The 27543-nt window shown below is 38.8% G+C and overlaps 1 protein-coding gene and 2 long non-coding RNA genes across 3 annotated transcripts in view; 2 read left to right on the top strand and 1 right to left on the bottom strand.

Annotated features, from left to right (window-relative positions):
• The window catches only part of LOC138911340 (uncharacterized), a 146815-nt gene that overhangs the window by 75545 nt on the left and 43727 nt on the right, over nucleotides 1–27543 (bottom strand). The window lies entirely within an intron of this gene.
• On the top strand, nucleotides 296–17927 carry sca (scabrous). The gene is made up of 4 exons (XM_002050460.4): nucleotides 296–1172; nucleotides 5312–5744; nucleotides 14790–15326; nucleotides 15604–17927. Exons 1-4 carry the CDS (start codon nucleotides 730–732, stop codon nucleotides 16537–16539), a joined length of 2349 nt encoding a protein of 782 aa, XP_002050496.1. The 5' UTR covers nucleotides 296–729; the 3' UTR covers nucleotides 16540–17927.
• Nucleotides 26511–27204, top strand: LOC6625838 (uncharacterized). Its single transcript, XR_004304035.2, has 4 exons — nucleotides 26511–26677; nucleotides 26734–26793; nucleotides 26858–26906; nucleotides 27036–27204. It is a non-coding gene; the product is annotated as an uncharacterized lncRNA (long non-coding RNA).

The following is a 27543-nucleotide window of genomic DNA, read 5'->3' as shown; positions in this document are numbered from 1 at the left end:
ATGAAGAGCGTGCGCTCTTAAATTTATGCCCGCTCGCTCTCTCTCTCGCCTTCGCATTTGGCGCTCTCTTAGCATTGGTCGAGTTGTTCCTGCTGGGACAACCTGTTTTGGCTGCTTGTTGCATGCTCTTCAACTACGCACGAATCATTCACAATTTGCGCGCTCGCTCGCTTAAACACTCTCTTGCTCTCTCTCTCTTTCTCTGTCTCGGTCTGTCTCTCTTTCGAGTTGAGCGACGCCGCAACGCGTCGGCATCGGCTGGCGGGCTATAAAAAGGATGCAGCTGCTGCGCGCCGCTTTAGTCCTATGACAAACGTCGCGCCGATTGCTTCGTACGCAGCGAGCTGCAGCCAATCAAGTGAAAGTCAGACAAACTGTTTCTCAAAGGGAAGTAAAGTCGTGTCGTCTTAGTGTGCGTGTGTGCGTGTGTTTTTGTGTTGGGTGCTTAAAGCCGCTTAGCGAAGGAGGCGGCGGCGAATAACAAAACAGCAGCGCGAGCTAAACAAAACGTGTGGCAAGCAGCACAAGAAAAGGCGCCGCGCATAATTCAAATATTGTTAGCGCCGCATTTTATAAGGTGGCCCGTCATGAAACGTGGCCAACATTTGCATAAATAATCCATGCCACAAAAATACTAAAAACTGTGCCACCAACAAATTCAAACTCGAATTTAAAGTAAAGCCAAATAAAATTGTACTCAAATACGCAGCGCTTGTGTGCCGCTACAGAATGTTGCGTTTGATACTCTTGATCGTCTCGTTGGCGGTGGCAAGCGCGCGTGGCGCCACCAGCGGCGTCGTCAGCGATGTGAACAACATGTTGCGCGATGCCAAGGCAAGCAGCTCGGCTCCAGTTGCAGCTGCAACATTGCCACCATCCAGCGTTGAGCTGCTGCGCTTTGTCGATGATGAGGATAATGAGGAGGGGCTGGAGTTGCTTTCGAATGGCGTTCAGTTAGGTGGCAACAAGGGGCAGGACGAGCAGCAGGATGTGCCGCATAATCAGAAGCTGGGTGATCAGGTGCGCCTGCTGACCAAGCAACTGAATGCGCTGATGATGCGTCGGCGCGAGGATTACGAATTGCTGGAGCATAATTTACGCAAATCCCTGCGGCTCACCACGGATGCGGCCAGCGTTGATGCGGATATGCGCAGCGAGTTGGATCAATTGAGGTGAGTTGCAAAGTGATAGCTTTATTGCGGCCAAAACTTTCTTCCCTTTCTTCTGCTTTCGTTTCTTGCATTATTTTGTAGCATATTTTTTATGCTGACCCACAATTCGTTTGCGACTTGCAACAACTTGCAGCTGGCAACTTGAGCTGTTACTTGGCCCAACTTGGCTTAACTTCCAGCTAAAGTTGTTCAACAAAAACTTTTTCCGACTCGTAATGCTGTCTGTCACAGGCAGGCAAACTGTTAGGCTAGGGGCGTGCATTCATTTAGTGGGCGTACCGCTGCTAATTTTTACAGCCCCACATGTGCGAGTCTTATGCGGACGCGGGCAGCCAATTTGGCAGCGCCTCGAATTAGGCAACACTTTTGCGCCTCGTTGGAGTTTCTTTTGTTTCCTTTCTTTAAATACACTCACCGAGTGTATTGTCAATATGTCAGGCATTTTGTAGTACGCTTAAAGGGTCAGCACGGTCATACAATTAGCAAAAGATAACTTTACAGATAAATATTTAAATTTGTTCCGTTTAAAATTAATAAAAGATGCAAAATGACTCAAGGTCATGCTTTTAGACCTAATTAGTAAGTGAATTATGTCAAACATAAAAAAGAAACATTTTATGCAAAGCAATGTCAAAAGGTTAAAATGATGATACAAAATACCTTAGTCATATAAATATGTCAAGGAACTTAATTACTTTAGAAAATATATTCATGAATTATTAATCTTTAATAAATACCGAACATGCGTCAACTGCTCAGATATACGCAAATATTTATATATGTTAGTCTAAATAAATGATACAATTTATGGAAATTAATATAAATGCTTCTTTTTGCTACAGACAACACATATCTTTGACAAAGTCCGTTCTAAAGAATATAGAGCTAACATAGTCTAGTTAGAAGTCTAAAGGCTAAAATCGAATAAAAATCTAATCAAAATCACATGACTTCATCGAATATATCTGTTTGCACTTATCCACTGTGTGCCAGGGCATTCGGAACTTCGGTGCTATTCCTGGTTTTGCTTTGTTTGTATTTGTCGCAAGTTAATTTAAACAAATACGAAACTGTCCAAAATCCAGTTCCTTAAGCAGCTTAACATTTGATAAGAAATTGCTGGGCGGTCGGCACGTAGATGATTTCTGATTTCCAGGCCTAGGCCAAGCCAAGCCCCGAGTTTCTTTGCGATTTGTTTGTTGTTGTCTTTTGCAGACTGGCTGACTAATAATGATTGTCTCATCGACAGACACACGCACATACACACACGCACACACACACACGCACGCACACACACCGCTGTTGATCTAGAGCAAAGGCCAACAAAAATGGCGCACACTTAATTTACTGTACAAATAGCTTTGGTTAGTTTCGCAGCTTTTTTGTTGTTCTTCCTGTTGTTTTTGTTGCTGTTTGCTCATGTCGTGAACGTCGTAAACTTTGTCACTAACACCGTAAATAATTCAACACACGCGTGTGTGCTGAGACACACACACAAGTCGCCAGGGCCAGTCAAACGTCATGTCAACTATGGTTTATGTGATTCCAGTGCCCCCTCGCGCCCCACTAAGTCGTTATTTGATTGCGGCACGAGCCAGACCTCTGTGTAGGGACATATGCATGGCTAGGGTGTGGGAAGGGGTGCAGGGGTGCAGCTTCTACTGCTGTAATCCATTTAACTGGCAGCCATTTGCCGCTACTGATTTGGTCTAAATTTGATGAGGCATTCAGCGCATTTCCCATTGCAGCTTCCATTTGATAATTAAAATGTGCGCGCAGCGCTCACAATTTTCCCCACACACACCACACACTCACACCCGCACACACATCGAATTTTCTTCAGAGCCAGCCAGTCGTCCTCTTTTTTTTTTTCCTGCGTGTTTTCAATTTGCCTCATGTCATTGACAGCATTTCCAATTTTTACTTGAATGACGTGTGCTGCGCTCTCTTCTTTATTTTATTTGGCTTTCATCGTTGTTTACAAAAGGTGCAAAAAATAAAAAGACCTCAGCAAAAATATACTGTTGCAGCCATGCGAAAAATTGTGCAAATTTCGTAGTTGCTTTTGTGTGCTGCGTAGAGCGCACAATAGTTGACTTTCTTTTTATTTTCATTTTAGTTTTACTATCAAATGTTTAGATAAATTGAGCTTTGACATGTAAACGAGCCAACGAATACTGTCCAAAAATTGGTTGTGCAGCAAATTTAAATTGCGTAGCAATATATTAAAATATATTTTAAGAGTTTTCGTTTTATTTTTTTTTAAATTGGCATAAATTAAATTTTGTTTTGTAACAATTGATCGAACATGAATATTTATCTTTTATAGATATGTTTTCCCAAATCTTGTGTTAGTGTGAATAAAATATTTTAGGGCTAATTTTTAGGCATAAAATTCTTTCTGATTTCACATTTTTATAGATTTAAAGAAAATTTAATAAACACTTTTTTGCTTCACGTGTAATAATATGTGCATATAAAAACATTTAACAAAATATTTATTCAAAAATTGTAAAAAATATTTTTTGGTATATGCCCACAAAAAAAAATATAATAATAATAATTGTCCTCAAATGTAATAATATTTGGCTTTCCATTTGGAAACATTTAAAAATACATTTTTTTTTCAAAAAAAGCTCTACAATTTTAAGAAAATGTTAAATGTAAATGTCCACAAAAAATACTAAAAAAGTCGTCAATGCATTTGCAGAATAATATTTTGCCATGCAGATAGAGCCGATTCTTTCGATAGACGAGCGAGCACAACTAACTAATTTATCTTATTAATAATCTAATAATTGCCAACAGTTTAAAAAGAGTTAGCAAATTTTTTAATTAAATGCTTCCCTACTTAAATAATTATAAAAACTAACCAACTTTTTGCTCGCTCAAGTCAGCTGTAACTGAGCGTGTAGTTAAAAACCAGAAAAACTTCTCAAGTCGTCAAATTTACAGTGCACACACACACACACATGCACCCACACGCACACACACACACAGACACAGATGCACGCGTGCATAAGTCAGCCGCACGCAAATTGAAATATTACGTATACGCAACATTGCCAACCAAAATGTTGTAGAAGGAAAAAGTTTTTTATGAAAATTTCATGTAGCTTTGCTCTTTTGACAGTGAAAAATAAAATAGTAGTAGGGGCAGCAGTAGGGGCAGCAGCTGTGGCAGCAGCCTCCGAAAAAAAGTTTTCTTTGTGATGGAGTGGGGCGCAGCAGAACTTGAAAGATACCTCCCGCTCCCCCTTCCGCCAGCCCTCACGCTTCTCGGCCGTTCAGCACGCTCCCTCACGTTCTCACACTTTGCAAGTGGTTGCCTTCAGCTGTTCCGACTGACTACTTTAATTGTCTGAAATGCCACAAAAATGCGCTCAAGCTTTGAGGCTGGCGCCTGCCAACTGCCACAAGTGCTAAAACAATTTCATGTTCCACTGTTTTTGTCTGTTTTGTGTTTTTCGGCTAAGCAAAATTTATTTGGCTACATTTAAACAATATTTTCTCATGTTCTCGTACTTGTTGTTGATGTTTCTTTTTCTTCGGTTTTTCGTTTGCAAAGTGGTGGCAAAGTTGTATGTTTTTTTATTGTCCCCTCCTGCTTCGTTTGGTGAATTGCAGTTGACTCTGACTGTGATTTCTAAGTGCGTGCAAGTGAAATTGCTTAGGCAGTTATTTGGCGAGAGTTGCGAGAGCTTTGACTAGGCACGAGTTTATTGCAAAGGCTTAAACAACGCCATTAAACGTGCCTAATTGAAAAACTGCATGAAAATGACCCTGCTTTTTCATGTAAGCCTCACGCTCTATCCCGATCCCATTAACTCGCTGCTTTTGGACACACAGGCAATTAAGCCATCCGCTAGCCAGAAAATGTCAATTTAAATTAGATTCTGCCAACGCAGCACCACAGCGCACGTTGCCCGTTTCAAAGTCAATTAAAATGTTACGCATACGCCGTGTGCTCGCGCGCATGAGCTGCATATTCATGCCGGTGTTGTCGCCCCCGCCGCCGTTGCGGCCCACCAGCTGCCTGGCTAATTAAACAAGCCAACTACAAAATACGTTTGGACGGTTTAAAAAATATGCTAATTCTTTTTTTGCTGCTCTCTTTACATGTTCTTTGCATATAACAGACGCGAAATGGAAACGCTGCGCGCCACGCACAGCGGCAACAAGGAACGCCTGACCGTCGAGTGGCTGCAGCAGTCGATATCAGAGATACGCAAACAGCTGGTGGAGCTGCAGCGGACCGCCGCCAATGTTGCCAAGGATGTGCGACATGAGGGCACCGCCTACGAAGATCTGGCAACAATACGCAACGATTATCAGCAACTAAAGCTCGAGCTGGCCGCCCAGCGGGAGCGGCAACAGCAAACCGAGGTGATTGTGCAGGAGCTGCGCGAGGAGCTGCTGCAGCAGGAGCAGGAATACAAACACGAACTGAACAAGCAGCTAAATGCCAAGGCCATAGCCAAAGCCAATTCCAATGCAATTGTCAAGCAGCAGATAGTAGAGCAGTCGGCCAGCATTGAGGAGAATAGCAGCAGTCAGGAAGCCAGCCAAGAGGTGAGTAAACACACACATACCAACATACTGTAGTACCTGATAGTCGGCCAACTTTATGCTAATGATCAGATAAGCACGCACCCACACAGACACACGCACACACACACACATGTACGCTCAGGTGGTGTGCTTCAGCTTTTATGGCTTTGAAATGCTGCTTTTGTTGCTGCCGTTTTAAGTGCGCTCATAAAGCGACCCGTCGCGCCGGCAGCCAGCGGCCTGGTCCCTGCCACCCCATTGCCATTATCTGCCCATTTTATGCCTTATTTTATACCTGACTGCCATAGCTGCCATTGTTTTTTGTTTTGTGGGGGCGACTCCCGTTTTTAGTAGGCGCCATCTGAGACACGATGTGCTAACGAGCCGAGTGCCCAAGCCGAGTGGAGTACTCTCTCTGTGTGTTTGTGGGTGTTCTTACTTTTTAATGGCGCCTCATATGCCGCTTAAATTACTCATACGCACCGCAGGACGTCAACATATTTAATATTTAATACTAACGCCTCGCCCCGGGCAGCCACTTAGGCTACACAGACTACAGTCCCCATTGTTAACCGCTCCTGTCTTCCCGACCTAACTGAATCATTAACATTAAGGTCAGGCAAATCGCAGACAACGCAGACTGAGCAACAACATGCTAACAACTTTTAATTATAATTAAAGTCAATAAAATGCGCAAGGCAAAAGTGAAAGTTAAATTAAATGTTCAAGGGCATGCGGCCGAATACCCTGTAGGTAAAAAGCAGTAGCTATAAAAAATGATGCTCAAGCATGCGATGCAAATTGGCAAAAGGTTGCCACTTTTGGCATTATGTCGTAAACAGTGTTGTAAACTTGTTTAAAATCGTCTTTTGACGTATTACGCAACATAAAGCAGCTGCTGGCATCAAATGTAAATAGTGCAGTAAGGTGGAAAAATCGCTTTAACAGTGCATTAACAGTTCAGTGCAGTCTAATTTATATGTTAAACAGCAAACAGTGCTGTTAATTTTTGTAAATTACTAAACACAAAAGTTTCCAATGCAAGAGTGAAAGGCATGCTTATTCAAAACTCAAAGTGCAGCCAAAGATATGCTAATTATGCCCAGGCAATGCCATTTTTTACAAAGAGTTTGCATGCACCGAAAGTTTAGTTTCTGTTTTATCAAATAGTTTTTAGATAAAATAGTTTTGCAAAAATTTGCTTTAAGCTTGCTTTAAGCTATTGCTCATAAGGCGTATAATGTTGCCTTAATTCTACAAAAAATCTTAAAGCGAGATTTATTTTGTATTAAGTCAAAATAATAAATCTAAAAGCTCGACTCACTTGATACTTTGCCTACAGCACTTTTCATGTATTCACAGCACTTTAACAAGCCTTTCAAGCTACCTTGTTTTCGATTAACTAAAAAGCCGATCTGTTGACCAAGCACATCAAATTTGGAGCCAAGCGAAACCTTTTCTGTAATTTTTTTGTACATTTTGCAAACAAACTACAGAGATATTTGAGCGCAACCAACAGGTAAAGCCGCAAAATGTGTCCCAGAGTTGGGCGGACAAAATGCGAGCGGTGCATAAAATAAAAACACAACAAAAACAAAGTCAACACGTTGCGGTTGGTTGTTACCGACTGCTTAATGCCCGTACACGAAAGAGAAGGGCTGTGAAATAAAAAAAAAAATGTATTTTTAACCTTTTTCGATTTAGAGCACATTAGAGAAGTTCACTTGATGTTTGGTCTCTAGTGCTCTAGCCCGAAGACTGTGAAAGATATAGATATTTCTGATATTTAAAGCAGACATATTCCAAACATAAATTCTCACAAAATCAATAAACTCTCTTTACTTTGTGAGCGAGTATAACAATGCTACGAAATTGGAACGTTGTGTGCATCATTATAAGGATTAAGTGACGCCCATATTCATGCGGTTGCCACAGAAAGCATGCAAAAAAATATAAAAAACTGGTTTAAAACCACCTGTTTTCTGCTTGCCCCACTTCAGCACTCCTCGGGCTGCTCGCCAGTAATATTTTATAAGTTACAAGTAGCTGCTGCCCTTTTGCTTTGAAGTTTTCGAAATGGTCACAGAACATGCTTAGCCGAAAATTTGCTAGCTTAGGGTAGTAGCTGGCTGGCTCCCGCCTGCTCACCTCAACCCAATGCTAGTTGATTGAACAATGAACATCGTTGAGCACACAAAGCAATTACATTCACAAGCAGCCACTAAAAATTTTGACCACAAATTGCTTTAAAAAAATAAAAAATAAAAAAAGGGCAAACAAAACCAATAAAACCGATGAAAACGATAAAACGTGCAGTCAGGCGGTTTAAGCGGCTTTCACAACAGACGCACTCGAATCTGTTGGAGTGCAGGCGAAAGCACACACACACACACACACACAAACACAAACACACACACTCGACATACACACATTAATATAATGTTAAAGGGCACGCCTCGTACTTTTTGTATATAGAATGAAATTGCTAAAAATTGCAAACAAAAAGCAGGAAATCACCTTTTAATCGCCCTCAGCGTTTCAGTGGCAAAGAGATGGGGAGATACAAAGAGGTGGACTGATGGGAGAGAGTGGGAGAGAGCGGGAGGGGTTGCAGAAATTGGTATACAACGCCAGCTGCGCTGTCAGAGACCAGTGACGGCTGCTGTCTTTTGTCTGGCCAACAACTTTGGGCCCCTAGCGCAGGTCCCTATTTTGGCCAGCCAACAGCAGATGCTCTTGAGTGCCTTGATAATCAGTTTTATGCATGTATTTGTTGTGTGTGAGTGTGTGTGTGTGTGTGTGTTTGTGGTGTGTGTTGGTGTGCGTTTATGATGCGCGCAATGCTTCAGCACAATTTGATCCTTTTCATTATTTTTAAGGTTTTTTCTGTTGCTGTTGTTTTTTGTTTTTTTTTTTTTTTATTTATTTTGCTTATTTTTTAAATGCCACATTTCCCACCAAAGTTCACCAACAAACAACGGCACCCGAGCAGGGACCAACAGCAAAAACCTGCTGTTGTTGCCAACTCTAGACAAAAAAAAATAATAAACTAAAAACAAAAGAAAAAGCAATTCTTAAAAATTGTTATTATAAAAGCGCAGCAAAGCAGAAATTAGATTAAATTAGAACAAAGCGCATGGAACAACAATCAAATTGCGCAGGTGGCCGCAAAAATATGGAAAAAAAATAAATTTAACAAACAAATTCAGTCAGTGTGTGTGTGTGTGTGTGTGTGTGCGTGTATGGTTAAATTAAATCAGCTGCTCCTAATATGATTAAAATTTAAAAAAAAAAGGAAAGCAAGTGAATTGCACAAAAATGTTGCGCAAAAAACCCCAAGGGAATGCTTTGAAAGAACCAAATTAGAAGAAGCGCAAAGCTTACAATTGAATTTTAGTGTTGGTTAGCGCTAAATAAAAACTAACATGTATGTGTATATTGTTGGCGCATAAAGCGGAATTCAAATATAAAATGGGTTTTACATGGTTTACAGATAGGTCACTAGTTCGAATTGAATTACATTTTTTGATCTATCTTCAAATTGGAATAAAATGGGAATAAAATGATATAAAACCAATTTGGGCGTGACTCAACACTAAATTCAATCAGTGTTGCTCAAGTATGTATGGAAGTTCCATCCGATTTTATTTATGGAAAATAATTAGGTTGAAGTCTCAAATAATACAAAAGAAAACTTTAACTAGTTAAAGTCGGTTTTAAAAACAGTTTCAAAGCAGCTGAAAGTTTAGTTCAAACAGTACTGCTTAAACTTTCAAACAAATTGTAGATGTTCTGCTTTTATTTATATTTATTTTATGACAAAAAAGGGACAAATGTTCACAGACAATGACCTCGCCCCGCCCCAACTTTTGTACTAAGTAGTCTGCTTTTATAGACTTTAGGCCACCCGAAAACTGTCTATCAAGTTGCTTGAACAACTTATTTAACTGATAAAAGAACGTGTATCAAGACAACTTTAAAGTGGGGACAATATTTATTTGGGTATCGGACATGGCAGGGGTTGCGGTAATTGCCAATCATTCAGACAGCTATGAGGGGCTGACTGTGAAAGCCTCTTCGGTTGCTGGTTGCCGGTTTGCCGTTCTATATGTTTATTTGATGCTGCTGGCTGGCACTTAGTCGAATTGCCTGATACTAATTGAACTCGAATTGATGGCAAGACCTTTCAACTGGCCCGGGCCCACATCTGACTTTTGGCTACATCAAGAAGCAGCAGCTGCCAGTGACAAGTTGCCTGGCCTGTAACTCGACCCCAAGCACATACAAAAATGAAAAAAATGATGTTCTAATTGCAATGTGTGCAGATTTATAACAAAGCGAAATGCTGTACTACGAGATGATAACAGACACACAAGGACTCGAACTCGAGCTCGAGCCGAAGGCTGGCATAACAAATCGCATGATGGAAGCTGTCACTAGCAACAGTTGAACGCAAATATTTATCATTGGTTATTGATGCGACTGTTGCCAGCATTGGGGCGTCCAAAGAAAAGCAAAAGCCCCAGCAGCAGCAGTAGTGGCAACTGGCAATATATGGGTAAACATATATCGTGTATGAGAAACTTGCTGTTAAATTAGCCAGGCAAACAAATGCGGAACAGACACAAAACCAGGCACAGGAGCAGAAGGCAACAGCATCAGACAGCAGCAGCAGGCAGCAGCAGACAGCAGCAGCCATCGGCAAGACAAGAGGATCCGGTTTCGGGCGCAAGAGACCAAAAAAAAATGTATTTTTGGATTTATTAGGGTATTACTAGCAGAGGGTATTACAATATTAGGCAAAGATAGACAATTATGTATGTATTAAAACATATATATTCACGATCAACAATAGGAGATGCGTCGATAGGGCTAAGGTTTCTCAATTTTGTAGATAAATTATTAAAAAATATATTATCTGCATGATATATAGATTTAAATGGGAACTTTCAATGAAGAAAATGCAGTTCTCTAAATACATATCATTAAATTCAAATAAATACAGTCAAATAAAAGCAATACAAAAAATTTAAAATAAATAAAAAAAAAATAAATAAATACTCACAATAGCATATATTTATATATATATATTTAATAACGTAAATATTTGATAGGGTATCTAGTGTGCATCAACCCCAAAACTATCTGATTTTCTCTCCTGTTACTTTTTACTTTGTGTTTTTTTTTTTTTTTTTTTTGCTCTGGTTTGTTGTATTCCGTAGCACACGAGTGGGCTCCAGCATTTTACCTTATTTATGTTGATATTTGTGCTGGCTTTTGTTTTATGTTACTTTCCTTGCCACCGATATCCACCTTCCAGCTACTCAGCTGCAGCTGGCAATTTGTTTGATTGTTGGAGTGCTTGTACTTTCTGGTTGCCATACATATTTTGTCCTTTTTGTTTTTTCTCATTTCGGGTCTACATTTACATATTTGTGCAGTGCTCGTAGTTGATATTTATTTTATGAGCGAAATTATCTTTATTGAAACTTGGCATACACTTGAGATTCATATGTGTGGCAGTGCGTCATGTTTCTATTATTGGGCGGGCGGTCGGGCTTCTAAGTTTCCCAAGCGGCACAGCTTGTAAACATCTATATTTATGTGTACATATTTGCATGCATGCATAAATTTATGTTTGCCTTGCTTTTGTGCTTGGTATTTGCTTGAACTTTGGTTTGTCAAATTTTCGTTTATTTTAAAGGGCCTCTTGAATTTTATAGTAACTCTTTTGATTAAAATTCTTATTTCGAAAAGTGCGCACGCTATATTTGCTCATATTTAGTTTCAAATTATGCACACGTTTGCCATTTGGACACAAAAAAAAAAATAAAAAAAATTAAATATATAAAAAAATAGGCAAGCTTTCCCAACCAACCAATGTTGGCACCTAAATGCGCATTAACTTAATGGCATTTTGTGGCACCGGCACACACACACACACACTCTTATAGTCTCGGTATGTGTGTGTGTAACTTTTTGAGCGGCACACAAAAGTCCTATTAAATTTTTACGACAATTCTGCGCGGAGCAGCAGCAGCAGCCGGCGAGGATTTTTTTCTATTTGCACTGCACATACACACACACACATACATGCATACATACAAACACCCTCACACACACAAAGAACTTTGCTGCTCCCTGGCTGCTGCTGCATAGTTGACGCTAATAGCAAATCCTTGTTAGCCTTCACTTGAGCACAACATGTAAAATTTCACTTTAATCCTTGCTGCGACCCAGGCGGTTTATGCATTTTATGTGTGTGTCTCTATTTCAGTGTGTGTGTGCGTTTGTGTCAAGTGTGTGTATGTCTGTGTGTGGCTTTGAAAATTAATTAGCCCAGCGGCTGCTCCTTCTGCCTGATTAGCATTTCTTAATTGTTATAACACACACACACACACACATTCGCACACACATACGCACACACGTGCATAAAATATTTATGCTTCAATTTCGATTTCAATTAGCGCTGCTGTCACTTGCCACAAAATGTCTTTAAAATTGTTTATTTGGCCTCGTCCTTTGACTGTTTGTTAATTGGTAAACGTTAAGGCTGCCGGCAAACTGGGCACGGGGGCAGTGGACGTTAACACATAAATCACATTTAATTATATTGTTGACGTCGCCACGCCGTAAATCGTGCAGCACCTATTTGATAGTCGCAGCCGACTTCCTGCATTGTTCAGCTATACATTTATACACATATAAATTTATATATACCATGACAGTATATAGGTATACATATGCATATATATTGGACTCACTGTCGAACGTGGCGTATTACCAATGTGCGTGACCTTTCGCATAAAACAGCAAACGGCGCTTCCTCGTTTATTTTTTTTCACCATACACAACGTCCTTGCCAAGTGGCACACTCGCCCACCCCTTCACAAATTATTGCCCCCCGTCAAGACGTGCGTTGAGGCAAGGCAAACACAAACAGTATCTGAAATATTTCGTTCAATCGCGATTGGCAGCACAAGTTTCGCCTACTCGCAAAATTCATAAAAATTCAAAATTCAAGATCTGAATATTTTACTTATAATAAAAGCAAATAATTTAAAAAATACATATGCATATGCAATAAAAAAAATTAAAAAGGTCTACTGCAATGAAAAAGAATATTAAACATTCAGCTGAACCACTTCCTCATGAAACATTCTAAGCCAGTTCGTCAGCTTGTGCTCGATTGTAAATACGTATCAAAAAATAAATTCATAATGCAGTTAAATGAAAGATGATCTGAATTAAAACAGATTTCAGTTATATCAAATACCAAAAATAGTTTTCCATTTATAAATAATGCTAGTGGGAACAAAAAGCTATGTAAATGTTTGAATGATATATGGATTACAAATGACGATCCATTAATTAGAATCAAAAAACTAAAAAACAAATACAAAAAAGTCATCTATTAATAATAACGAATTAATGGAGCTGCCTGTTTTGTTATTGTAAATGTAACAAAACAAAAAGCGCATTAAAAAGTTTTGATTTATAAGCTTGTAATCAAGTTTTGTTCTCTTTCGCTCTCTATATGTATATCTATCTCTCTCTCTCTCTCTCTCTCTCTCTGCCTCTGTCTTTTGTTGCCATCGCAATAGCTTTTTGTTTTCATTGCCGTGTCGCATAATTAAACAGTGTGCAAAAAAGTAGCTATTCACTTCCTCACTTTTCACGTTTTCTTCTATTTTATTTCATTATTTATTTCATTACTTTCGTATTTGAGAGTTGCTTTATTAGGCAATTATGAGAGACATTTGAATTGGGAGATGTACAAAAGCTCGGATGGAATACAAAATATTATAATTATTATTATTTTTCTTGTTTTAATGAAAGGCTAGCGAAGCGTGCAGGCTACAGGAATGTTTATAGCTATATCTGCGTGTATTTGTACCTGTATCCTGCATGTGTATCTACATCTGTATACGTTTCAATGCTGCTGCCGTATTCATTACATTTGCATTCACAAATCACAAATGTGACCCAAATGACATTACCTTGGTTAACGCTTGTCACTCAGATAAATTATACTACTATATGGTGCTCTGCATCTATGAGAGAATAAGAAAGAGTGCTGCAATAGTGAGTTCAAGACGTGTGTAATACCCTGTAAACGTGTCAGAAATGCCTAAACACCAAATTTATATTTAACTTTGAGAGAAGAGATTGATCGTTTTTTCTAGAATTGTTTTAACTGCCATACAATCCCCAATAAGCACTTCTTATCTAATTATTTAAGACTTATAAATAATGTCGATTAAGTAACTTATATACCCTACTTACACACTTTTAGTGGGCATTGGGTATAGAAAAAAACATAAATGAACTTGTGCGGCGCCTACAGAGACAGCTGCCAAGCTGCCTTAGGTTAATGTCCATGTGTGTGTGTCTGTGGGCGTGTCTATACACATACAGACACACACACATTAACACTCGCACACCCACACACACAAGCTCAACGCCAGGGATTTAGCGCGTTGCTGTCGCTGACATTGTTGTTGTACACGCCTTTCATCCTTGTAAGTCCTCAATCTGTATGTGTATGTGTGTGTGGCAAAGTTGTTTGGCGCTGCTGCGGTGCGTTATGAAATGCATTTATTATAAATGGATTTAGGATTCAATTCCCTGCACATAATTCTGTGCACATGCATATTACAAGTGCTCCAAGACAACGACAACGACGAGGACAAACCAAACAAAAGAGCTCCAGACGCGAGCGCACGATCAGGCGATACCCTGTACAATTGAAATTTAGAATCTAGCTAAACTTAAAGCCATTTAAGAAACTGGTACATTAAATCATAATCTCTTGATACATACGAAAGAGAGAAGCTATCGATAATATGAAGTAAAGTTAACTATAATATTGGCATAAATAATGGGGTGCCTCCTTTTATCTGTTACAAACATTCTCACCAAGCCAACATACTCGCGGATTATCAAACGCAACAGGGTATCAGACAAAAGTGCTTTAGTGAATGCTTAAAGCGACTTAACACACAACTTGAGCATACATTTATCCGAACCAGACTAATCCCAAGCACATTCCATTTCCATTTGCAGTCACGGCCGATGTCGAGCAGCGAACTGGCCGACCATAGACGCCGCCATTGCCGCTTCCAGCAGCAGCAGATACACAGCCTGCAGCTGGCACAGCGCAGCCTACGCCGGCAGGTGAACGAGCTGAAGTACCATCATATTGACGAGCGGGTGCGCAGCATTGAGCTGGAGCAGCATCGCATCGCGAATGCCAATTTCAATTTGAGCCGTCAGATTGCGACGCTGGACAAGCTGCACACCTCAATGCTGGAGCTGCTGGAGGACGTTGAGGGGCTGCAGAGTAAAATGGACAAAAGCATACCAGAACTGCGCCACGAGATATCCAAGCTGGAGTTTGCCAATGCACAAATCAGCTCCGAGCAGAATTTGGTGCGTGAGGAGAACAAAAATGCGGCACGCTCCCTGCAGGCCATGGCCGTAAGCGTCAGCGTGCTGCAGGACGAGCGCGAGGGTGTCAAGAAGTTGGTCAGCAATGTCGAGCAGCTGCAAACGAATATGGATCGCATACAATCCCTTGTTAACGACGAGCTGCACAACAAGGTAAGAAGTCGCCACAGCAAATGCTAAATCCACATTGACTTTGACTAGGGATACAGCTTAACAGCATTTATTGATTATTAATCGATACACTCAATAATCGGCAGCCCTATCTTCGATGCCGATAGTATATAATATTACATCTGGAAACGCTAACCTAACTCAATATAAGTTTTCAAAACTTCGCTTTGCAATCGCTTAATTTGTTGAATTTCAAGGAAATTGCGCTCGATTTCCGACTTGCAAAAATATTTAATTTATTTTCTTTTGTCACCCACAGCTTTCACACCTCAACAAGCCGCACAAGCGTCCACATCATCAGAAGCCGCAGCAGCCGCAAGAATTGACAGATCTGAGAACGGATAATGAGCTGGCCGAAACATTGGTGGCCGAATTGGAGAACGTCGAGGCCCAGTATGAGGCGATTGTGAATAAACTGCCGCAGGACTGCAGCGAGCTGTCAACGCAAGTGGATGGCCTGCACTTGATAGCGCCCGCCGGGCAGCATCATCCGCTGATGACGCACTGCAACGCGGATGGCTGGACGACAGTGCAGCGTCGCTTTGATGGCAGCGCCGATTTCAATCGTTCGTGGGCGGACTATGCCCATGGCTTTGGCACACCGGGCGGCGAGTATTGGATTGGCAATGAGCAGCTGCATCATCTGACGCTGAACAACTGCACCCAGCTGCGCGTGCACATGCAGGACATCTATGACAACAATTGGGTGGCTGAGTATAAGCATTTCTATATCTCATCTCGCTCGGATGGCTATAGGCTGCATATTGGCGAGTATAGTGGGAATGCATCCGATGCACTCAACTATCAGCAGGGCATGCAATTCTCGGCCATTGACGATGATCGCGATATATCACAGACGCACTGTGCTGCTAACTATGAGGGTGGCTGGTGGTTCTCTCATTGCCAGCACGCCAATCTCAATGGGCGCTACAATCTTGGCCTGACTTGGTTTGATGCCGGCCGCAACGAATGGATTGCGGTCAGGTCAAGCCAAATGCTGGTCAAGCGGCGGCCCAGCGATGAGTGTGCGCCGAGCAATGGCAATGAGGCGCCTACAGTGGCGGCAGCAGCAACAACAACAACTAAATCAGCATCTGCTGGCACGACACCAACGACAACAACAACAAAAACAACTGTCGTGCCGAGCACACGGCCAAACACTGTGGTGCAGTTCGTTGCCGCTGCGCAGGCGTAAGCCAACAGCTGCCGAAACCAGCTAAACAGCTACAGTGAACCACCAGAGCCATGCCTACTATAGTTTGGAGTGCGTGCGTGTGAAACGCGCAAAAAAAATAAAAATAATACTTAAATATATATGTGTAAAAAATTACCGTAAAGAGATTTGGCGAGCAGGGCAGAGGGGTAGGGTAGTTGTGGTGCGTGTTTCTTTTGTAAATAGCTAAATTCTTGTCTAAGTTGTAGTTAATACTATATCAATGGAGCTTATTAGCCTCGTCAAAAAAAATGTGGAAGTAAAACAAACATAAAGGAGAAAGTGCTTAAGAATAGAGTACACTAGGCGTATGCGTAATCTAGTTAATCTAGCTATAGAGAGTATCATCATGCAACTTGTCCATGGAAATATGCAACCCGTACATATTTGTTTTGTCTTTCAGCAGATCTCATAGAGGCATAAGTTCGCGCAGCTCAAATTTGATACAAAAATCTCGACGACTACAAGCCCAACATTCAAACACATTAAAAAAAAAAAACTAAAAACAAAATAATGAAGTAAAGAAAACCCTCCTCTATTTGGGCATATATCATGAGCAAAACAAATATAAGTGCGTGTATGTCTTGCAGTTATTTCCATAATAACATTAGCTCTAAGTCAAAAGCCAGTCTTTAGTGTAGGCATCTCAGACAAATAATAATATATACTTAAATGTCAAAACAGTCGCACACACAAAGCGAAAATTCTTCAAAATATTCTTATTTCTCTTGAATGCATTTTTGTGAGAAACTTTGTGTGCTGTCTGTATGCTCTAGTGTTTACAATTTAAGCGTCCATATCAAGTACATTGTGTAGACTTGAAACAGTCATTAAGTATAGTCCTAATGGTAATTTAACAGTTGGTATTTGTAATTGTTGTATTATAAATGTTATCAGCTATCAGATCCTATTCATGCTTGCTTAGCTCCCAATACAAAAGATTCAGCTTAACTCTCTCATTTTCACTCATGCAACAACCAACGTATATGCCAAAGATAACGAGAGCAAAAATAAAACCCCTCACAAAACAAAAAAACAAAAAAAAAAATAAATAAAAAATAATAATAACAAAAACAACTATTTTCTGCAGTTTTGCATATACCAAAAAATACAAATAAATACAAAAATATATTATTAATAACAATAATAATAAAAGTTGCAGCTAGCTTAAGTCCTGGTCAAGCAACAACTAAATATATATATATATACACATATAAATATATATGCCTGTAAGTATATATATATATATCTATGTATACGTATACCTGTATACATTAATTTTATGTACGTTACATATTAAGCGACTCAAAAGAAGAAGAATAATACTGGCTATAGCCAGCGTATTTTACAATAAATGAATTGATGTGAAATCATTTCCCAGCAACGGGTTTTCTTTATGGCATTCGGCAACTGCAAAAACATCTTATCACCGTGTAACTGGCAAAGTATTTTCTTAAGCAGCGTTTGTCTGGTTAAGAAAGAAAAACAACAAGTAAGAACTACTTTGTAAGGATTGAAGACAATTAAATACCCTAACAGGCATATTGATCAAACTGATTGAGACCTTGTAATTCATATATATGTGAACTAAATTTCCTCTATTTTTATGATTTTTCTTAAATTTATATATAATTTTAGTAAAATGTATCGAAATTGCCGTTTAAAACTTGATAAAAATCAAGTTCCATTAACTTTCTTTCAAATAAGAAATTTTACTCTTTAGGCAGACATTGTGGAAAATAAAAAGAAAAAAAAAACACAATTATTCACAATTAAATATGCAATTCGTTTGTTTATTTCTTTTTTAAGTCATCAGTCAATAAGCTGTATCACCTTTAGCTCCCCTTGTTCTAAAAAAACAAAAACAAATCGATTGTGAAAAAGAAAATACCTGAAATATTTTCTATTTGAAAAAAAATCTTGTGTGCATATAACTATATGCCTAAAAATATATTTGCATGTCGGAAATGTCCCTTTCAATGCTTGATACATGCTGCATTATAATACCTTCTGCAAGGGAATACAAAAATGAAAAAAAAGGCGCAACGTAAGTCTTTGCATGTGAGCTACATGACAATGCACTGCTGCGGCTCTCAGAGTGTTGTCAATGACAACAACAACAATTCAAACCATGCTGAATGCGCAGATTTATGGCTGCATAATACACACACACATACGCACACGCGCACGCACAGGGAATCTGTATGAAGCGTAGCATAAAAAATGCAGCCACAGTGTAACAACAAAAGCAACCAAAACAAAAAAATGTGAAATATGGCAACTGAGAAATCTGAAAGCCAAGCCGAGAACAATGGCCACAGCTGTTTTTGGGAGCTTGCCTTATTTGACTCTATTGTTTTTTATTGGCCAGCGTATACTTAGCCTTGCCAGCCCAGTATAGCTAAAAATAATCATAGCCAATTCGAGTCAATGTGCAATTAGCGATTAACTCATAAGTTGATATGAACTGCTACCAAAAAAAAAAAAGCTCTAAAAAGTATGCTTTAGTCTACCTTATATTCTGTCCAGTCAAGCAGTGCGTGAAGCAGTGTAAATTCTTAGCTGTGAATTTCCATAGTAAAATGCCAGCTGCCAGACTGTTTGATACATCTGACTGAATGTCTGACAGTCTCACAGTCTGTCTGGCAGTCTGTCTCGCTGTCTGTCTTATATGCATGGCAGCCCCCGAAGCATAAGACATTTTCACACCAGAGCTGCAGCAAATCCTTCAAGCAAAAGCTCAGTTGCAATTTATCAAGCATGAGAGCACACACTTTAATAATGGAGGAGTGCGCATTTTTTATGCTGCTCCCCGTGCCCTGCGCCTGCTGCTGCTGCTCGACTCTAATATTGAATATTTTTCAGCATTGACTTTTTGACTGGGTAAGCAATAAGGGCGCTTTGGGCGTGGCATGGCAAAAGTTAAAATGTCATTGTAGATTGACGCACTGATCCTTATTTATGCATTTATTTTGCTGACACTTTTGCCCTCAAAACTCCAGGCTAATGCAAGGCTGCCAAGCGCAAGAAAATATAAAAAATAAGAATATTGCATGGCAATTTTTATTTTATTTATTTATATATTTTTGTTGTTGCCTTTTCTTGAAGCTTGACATTTATTTGCTGGCTGCGAAAACAAAAATAAAAGTAAATAACATTTGGCATTTGGGCTATGCCCGAGCGAGGCTCTTGAGGCAGCCCACACATACACACACAATCACACACACACACTAAATGTGGCATTTATATACATTTAGACATGCCTTACATATACATTTTTTAACTTTACTTAGGTCAGTCAACAGTTGACAGCGCTTCTGCACCATTTAACCTAAGAACATCTCTGCGTATAAAGTCAAATTTAGTGTGAACTGCCCCCAAAAAAATAAAATAAAAATAAAATCAAAAGGAACTGACCCCTAACCCAAACCAGCCTTCCGTCTCGCTCGTTTTTTTTTTTTATTTTATATATACGTATTTTTTTTACAAGTATTTACAAAGGCCACCACCGCTTAAATAAGTAAAAGGAGCACAAATAAAAGCCGAAAGCTGCTGCTGTTGCACACATTTAAAATGCAAATCTATTCATGGTTCTGCGGTCGTAAGCACCACGGCGTCCCGAGTCCGGGGCCCAAGAACCTGTACGTTCGCACTTCCGGCAATTAACAATAAGCCACGCACAAGGTAGCTGAATTTTGTGAATAGCTACTTAAATGTGGAAGCCACATTAACTTTCTAAGGCATATAGTTTTCTTTGACTTGAAGGTCTTCTATATGCTTAAATAGAAAGCTTGATGTCACATTGCCGCAAACAACGTGAACACAATCTGCCTTCTATGGTAAATGCTATTATTATTAATAATATGAATTAAAAAAAAAAAATAAATATTAATATTGAAAGATTATAAGAATTAAAGATAAATTATTTATACAATCAATTAAAATAACACTATTATTGACCCTGAATTCACGGCACTTTTCACTCTTATTTTCAATAAATAATATCACATTCATATAGACAATTTCGACATATGTCTATGAATGTAATTATTCAAATTTATATTTGAGCCTATTCGAATGCCTATTCGAGTGCAGACAGTTTTAGGCGCAAAGCAAAACCCCAAAACCAAAAACCACGTAAATCAGATTCAACAATTCAAGTGAACTCAGCCAAAAATCGCTGTGCAATTTCAGCAGAATTATTTATGCACTATTCAGCAATTTTTATGCAGTCTGGTCAACGGGGCGTATGCTCAATTAATATGCAGACAAGTCTTTTATTAATTATCATAATTAAATGCTTTCTTGGAATCGATGCGCATTCGCAGTTTTAAATTAAGGAAATTATTAGTTAAATTTGTGCCGAGAATTTAAAAACTGTAATAATGTAATTTTACACACTTTAATACACACACACAAACACAGTTTTGTATGTGGCCATAAAAAAGCTGGCAACAATTTAATTAAAAAACATAATACGAGCTCAACATAGAAGCTCAACTCAACGCAAGGACAACTAACAACAAACGTGAAATAACAAAAAAAAAAATGTTTCTATAAAGTTTTATGATTCTAATGTGGCGCACACAAATGACACGAAGAGCCGCAGGCAAAGAGCAAACGCTTGTTAGCTTTTCCTTTTAATCAGCTGGCAGCGCGAGGTATTTTTTTTATAACCATGCGGAGGGTCTTAGCACGTTGTCCTGTTGTATGTAACACTAAGACGAATATCTTCGACCCAGAAGGTATATACATATATTCTGGGGCAATCTGGCTTTGTTTCTGTATCAACTACTCTCACAGTCTCGGAACTTTGCATAACAATTTCTGTTGCTTAGCTATATAAAAACAATCGGTAGCAAAGATAGTTTTTTTATCGGCAAGCACATTCTTCTTCAAAGCCTATTCTATGTCTCTACAAAGCCGCATCCACAAAGTCGTACACAAGGGTATTCAATCTGCGGCCTGTTGGAAATATACATGTTTGTTTCTCTTTTCTTTCCCGTTTTTGTTGTCTCTGAATCCTACCGACAACAAAGACCGTGCCCACATGCTGTAGCGCCATACGAAGCCAAAGGGAATATGCTAATTTTAATTAGCCAAAAATTTACATATGCTACGCACACTAGTCAAACAAAATGCACACACGAATACGTGCTTAAGCACTTAAGTAGATATCCTGTCGCAGGACTTTCACTACAGTTCTGACAGCACCAGAACAAAGTTTCGACATGTCGCAATTTAGCCAATTATCATTATTATTATTGAGCAGGCGTGTGCGCCCATGACCTAATCCCACAGCGCATTAAATTCATTCAAAATATTTTGAATCGAATTTAGACATTAATAGAATAGTGTTAATTGCATCAAGCTGGCTTTATAAACCTAATCGCATATACTTTTTGCATAGGGCTTAATAATAATTATTTTGTGCGAAAGTTGATAATAGGGAATATTCAATTTAAAAATCCTTAAATAAAGAAAGGGCAAACTTTTTATACAATTAATTATTTTAAAAATCTATTTAAAGTGTTACCACATTTCAAACTTGTATTATATAATAAAAGGTACATTAAAAAGAAATGTTTAATAAATGCATGCAGTGAAGTGCAATAGAAAAATAATCATATATATTGCAGTAAATTGGCAACTGACAACTTTTAATCAATTAAAACGAGTAAAAAATGCTACAAAAAATGTTTAATTAATTGACAAATTGATTGTAAATATTTTCCAGTAAATAAATATCACTATAAAAGTGACCAATAAAATAATTAAAAATAAATAAATTAAGATATTAAATTCAGAATAGCTCGCTGAGAACTCTTTTGAAATTTCATCAAAAATACCGTCTTAGCCTTCTGCATGCAATAAGCGTTTAGTGCTAACACAACAAGTTCGACTGCTTTTAATTTTGCAAATAATTTTAACAAACATCTGCTATGTATATTATTAAAAAACAAGTAACAATAGCAAAAACAAGGTAATGATTGAGAAAGATTTCCAACTAGACATTTACGATATCTTTTTTTAGCTCTTTTCCAACTGTGTTATTGGCCATAGCTTGATCAGCTTTGGCTCGAATAGCTTACATATGAACCAAGCATAATTCCCATAATACTGCTACGAACTACATATATCTGTACTTCAAAATCAAAAGCACTTACTACTAGGTCAAAATAGTCCTTTAAGTTCTTTGATCACAAAGCAGAAGAAGTAGAAAAAAGGAACTGCTTCAAATAAGCCAGCTTATGCAAAAGCTAAAGTAATCACGACTTGAATCTTAAAAGAGACCAAAAATTCAAAATTGCTTTTCTGAAGGACCTTTGGCGTGAATGGAAAGTTGGTTTGGGGCACTCGCAACCCTCCAGACTGCAATGGGTATGCCCTTATTTTTCGGCTTGAGCTCTGTGTAAACGCTGCTAAAAGTCACATTGCATTCGAATGGAAAAAGCACAGAGTGTACGAACCCCAAAAGCCTTATTGTTTTCTGGTTTTTATCTACTCCAAGCCGTTATTTCACTTTTCTTGCAGCGTCTGAGGCTAAGGCAAGGCGATTATTGTTGCAAACTTGGTTGACAATTTGCGTCAAGCTGCAGGCAAAACTTGCCAGTCCAACTGACGGGCAAGCAGACCAAAAAAAAAAAAAAAAAAAAAGAGGAAGAAAAAAAAACACAAAACAGTCCAAGTATAGTAGATGAAATGAAGCTGCAGGCAGCGAGCACCAGGCACCAGGCTGGGTAATAAGGCATCGGACAAGCAAAAAGTGTACTGAAAATAAACAGTCGCATAGTCGGATAGTTGGATGGTCGCATGGTCGCATGCTCGGATAGTTGTCTTCGAGTTGAATGCTGTAGAGTTTGTTAGCTGTCTGGACTGTGCGTGTATTGTGTTCTGGCGAGCTCAAACTTTTACCATGCTATAAAGACTTTGCATTTTATATACCCTGTAGCCGTTGAAATCGACTAAAGAAGAACGTATATTGCGGATGTAGGTACATATATTACAACCAAGTACAAGATCTGTGGTGCGGTCTACGGCTTGCTGTGCGTGCATCCCGCTTTACACATCAATGAGCAGATAATTGGGTTCAAAGTTTGGTTTCATCTATTTCAATAATATATACATATTTCAAAAATTATGTATTTAAGCATATGAATAATATACAATCGTTAGGGCCCCCAAGTGATTTTTGCTGTTGGTCAGAGTCTGGTTCAAAAGTTTAACATTTAAAGCCAAACCAATTTTGAAAAAGTTATTTTTCGATTCGGGCTAGGATTCAGCCTATTTTGAGCACTTGACGAAACACAGCCGCAGTATTTGTATATACATTTAAATGCATTTTGATGTTTTCCCCAATATTCGATGTTTTAATGGAAGCACAACAATTCGAGGTTTGGCACAGGGTACATTCTAGTCTGGCGCTCTCAAGCTTGAGGTTTCGCTAACTTTTCTTTTTACTTATTAATGCTATATTTAAGTTGAATAATTTTTGTTACTTTGCTGCGGCTTTAGAATTAAATGCGCTTCGCCTGTGGCGGGTCAACGACAGCGAGTATGGCCGAAAGGCGGTCGGCGGAAATTGTATATCCGTTAGAAAATTATCAATTTATGGTAAAATGAGCACTGATTGCAAATGCGCACGATATGCTGGCATGCGACAGGAATTGAAAAGTGCCATGCTTTGTGGCATTGCTAAATTGAAAATGAATCGAAATGAAAACCAAACCAAACCAAACCGATGCGAAGCACTGGAATGTCGCAGCCAAGGCGACAGTCAACAAGCAGCTGGCAAGGGGGGCCATAATGAGCAAGTCAATATCATGGACAGCATGGCACAGCAAAATACAGACATATACTGCATATACACGCCCACACACGCCCACCCACACACACTAGCACCCACACAGCAGCAGCAGCATCAAGCAATCGATGAGGTCCTGAGCGCACTCAAGTCCATGCGGCTTGGCTGCGTCTTGCCTCATGCAGCGTCGTGCGATAAAAAGCAGATTGCAATTTGTTTTACTGATTTCCATGCTTTTGGCCTTATTTGCTCGACGGAAACTTTCATTAACATCAAACAGCTACAGCTACTGCTATAGCTATAGCTGTAGCTATAGCTGTGGGCACAACAGGAACAGGGCACAGTCCAAAGGAATATTCAAACAACTCGGAGCAGCCGCATCTTGTAATAAACACTTTCAGTAATGAACACATACATAACACATGATATTCCTGCAAATGGCATGATTAAGTAGCAGCGGCCATTGTTCATTAATGCAATTAGCTATAATTAATAAAGCTCGAGCACGATGTAAATTGCACTGCATCAGAAACGATCTCAAGCTATTAAATACTGAATATACCAAAGAAGCAAGTTTTTTACCAGAGTAAAGTTTGGTAAATTAAATAGGTTTAAAGCTTTGTAAGCGGGTTTTATTAAAAGGAGCTTACGCATAGCGGGGAAATAAAAAGATTTTTAAAGCATTCTAGTTCCAAATACCTCAAGCATTTATATAGAATATTATAAAATTAGATGGAAAAAACGTTTTTTGAGCAATAGTTTTAAACAAGAATAATAATAATAGACTAAAAACTTAAAGCGTATGAAAACAGTAAAAACGTGAGTAGCTTACAATATCAACTATATAAACTAAGTGAGCACAATTGTATGAACCCTTTGTCTTGAAGCTTTTTTAAAGCTCTCATTCATAACTGTTTAAGCTAAGAGAGCAAAATAAATCTTTGTTGTTGAGCTCTTAAGTGGATCCTCTACCATTTATGTGCTTTTTGAACCATTTCTATAATGAACTTAGTTGAAACTGCACTTTACGGCTGGATGCCATTCCGTCATTGCCAGTCGACAGTGGAAACCGCAAGCACATCTAATTGGCCACAAGTTGATGTGCAAACATTTGCCACCTCAAAATTTGTGTAGGCAAACAGTTAAGGGAATCTGAACAATTTTATAAAATATGCACAGCGAGTGCAACCAATTACTAGGGCAAATAATGGCCCGAAATGAGTTTAAAGTATCTCACACGCTCGCTTAGCAAACCGCAAGCATTCACAAACTATGCTCTAACATTAACATTTACACTCGGCATCGGGCATAACAAAAGTCCTCGCACAAACAATAAATTTATGGGATCCCCAGCTTGACCCCTGAAACCCCTGCCACGCCACCTGATGCCTGACCCCTATGAAAGAAAGATGTCGAAATTGTGTAACTTTGTTTGTAAGTAATTTTAACAAATTTGCGAGACATTTGTGGCCTTTTGTGCAAATATTTAACCTATTTTGGGCACAACACGGCTGCCGTCCACATTATTCTGTTTGGCCCTTTGTTGTATATTGTGTGTGTGGGTGTGTGTTTGTCTCGACTTTTTGCGGTCAAAAAGGCCAATTAACTTAAATAATTAGCCAAAGTTTCTACAGTTGCGATAAAGTTGTTGTCCAAATTGGCCCTGGTTCCGGTCGAGCTGGCATTTCAGCACTAATGGCCACAAATTTCAATAAAATTTCATTGTTCTGCTGAGTTATACTGTGCTGCCAATTCAAAACTCAGTAAACATTGACGATTTTTTTTTAAAAAATACCAAGTATACTTTTCGATTGTTTCTAATAAATATAACTCAATTGTAATTCGAACAAGTCAGAAGTGGCATCATAATGGGCAGCAAAACCTCGAAAACAGTCAAAAGTATTAAAAATGAAAAATCGGACGACGATAAGTATAAGGATACGCACATTATTTTTCGCTTCGTCTATTGGGCAATTGTATTCATCGTGCTTGGCATGCTCGTTACGGGCCTCTACTACACACTCAAATCTGATTTTGGACAATGCTCATCGCATGATGTTAGATGCTATTGAAGGCTTTTGCATTACGAGGTCAGTAAGGCATCCACTTTTAAAAACCTGGCCCAATTCTTGTAATTATAATTTAGTTATTCTTGCAATGGACAATATTGTGCGCACTAAACGTCAACGAAGAAACCACTATATTTACTGGGCGGTAGTCATGTGTCTGTTTATTTTATTCATAATTATGTTATTTTTCTTTATGGATCAAAAACCCGTATACTGCTCAGACTATGAAGTCCTTTGCATAGAACACGTAAATCCCATGTTTTAAGAATTTGAGAATATTTATAATTATGTACAAATTTGCAGGAACAATAATTTACAAAATTTTATACATTCTTAAAGACATGCTGCTTGGGACTGCCTGAGGTAAGTGAGGCGTATTAACTATTAATGTATTAACCCTTTTTTGTATTTTTAATCGTTTGAATAGTTCAAATTGATCTGAGTTAATGATCACATTTAAACATATGTGGCTTTTTGTGGTAAGTTTTAAAATATTACGTGTACGCCATGGTAAATCTTCTATAATTTTTTCTTTTCATTGCAGAGTTTGTTTCAGAGGAAATGCTTAACAAAAAATTAATATAATACTTACTTTTTACTTTTAGCGACCTGCCTGAGAAAACTGCGCCATTTGCAGACAATGTGCTCGATGTTTACACATAATTAAGACAATTTGCTGATTGGCTGCCAAAAGTTGAGCACATGCTTTGAGAACTTGCTTAAACAGACGCCAGTTCAAATTACTCAACTCTTCAAAAAAAAAAAAAAAACAAACTGCCTGCTCCATTAATACGAAATATATTCACATGATTTTTAAAAATTGTTCACACATATAGGCCGCCAGCACAGTGCCCGTTAGCAGTTGCCTGACATCGAATAAAATATGAAACCTGGTTTTTTCGTCTACCTTAGCATCACATATAATATAGCATATTTTATTGGGTTAGTTTAACTTTGGCTAAAGGAAAAAAATATTGTTGACCTACTCCACGCATATTGAATGTTGAAAAAGCAGCTTTTGAAATTTATTGAAGCGCTGCCTTTTATGCAGCTCGCTCGTTGAATTGGCGATGCGCATTCATGAATACCCGAAGAGTACAGTTTATGGCTGAA

Source organism: Drosophila virilis, chromosome 5 (genome assembly GCF_030788295.1).
Source record: "Drosophila virilis strain 15010-1051.87 chromosome 5, Dvir_AGI_RSII-ME, whole genome shotgun sequence".
Lineage (NCBI taxonomy): Eukaryota > Metazoa > Arthropoda > Insecta > Diptera > Drosophilidae > Drosophila > Drosophila virilis.
Note: the sequence above shows the minus strand (reverse complement) of the source record. Positions and strands in the feature narration are given on the sequence as shown.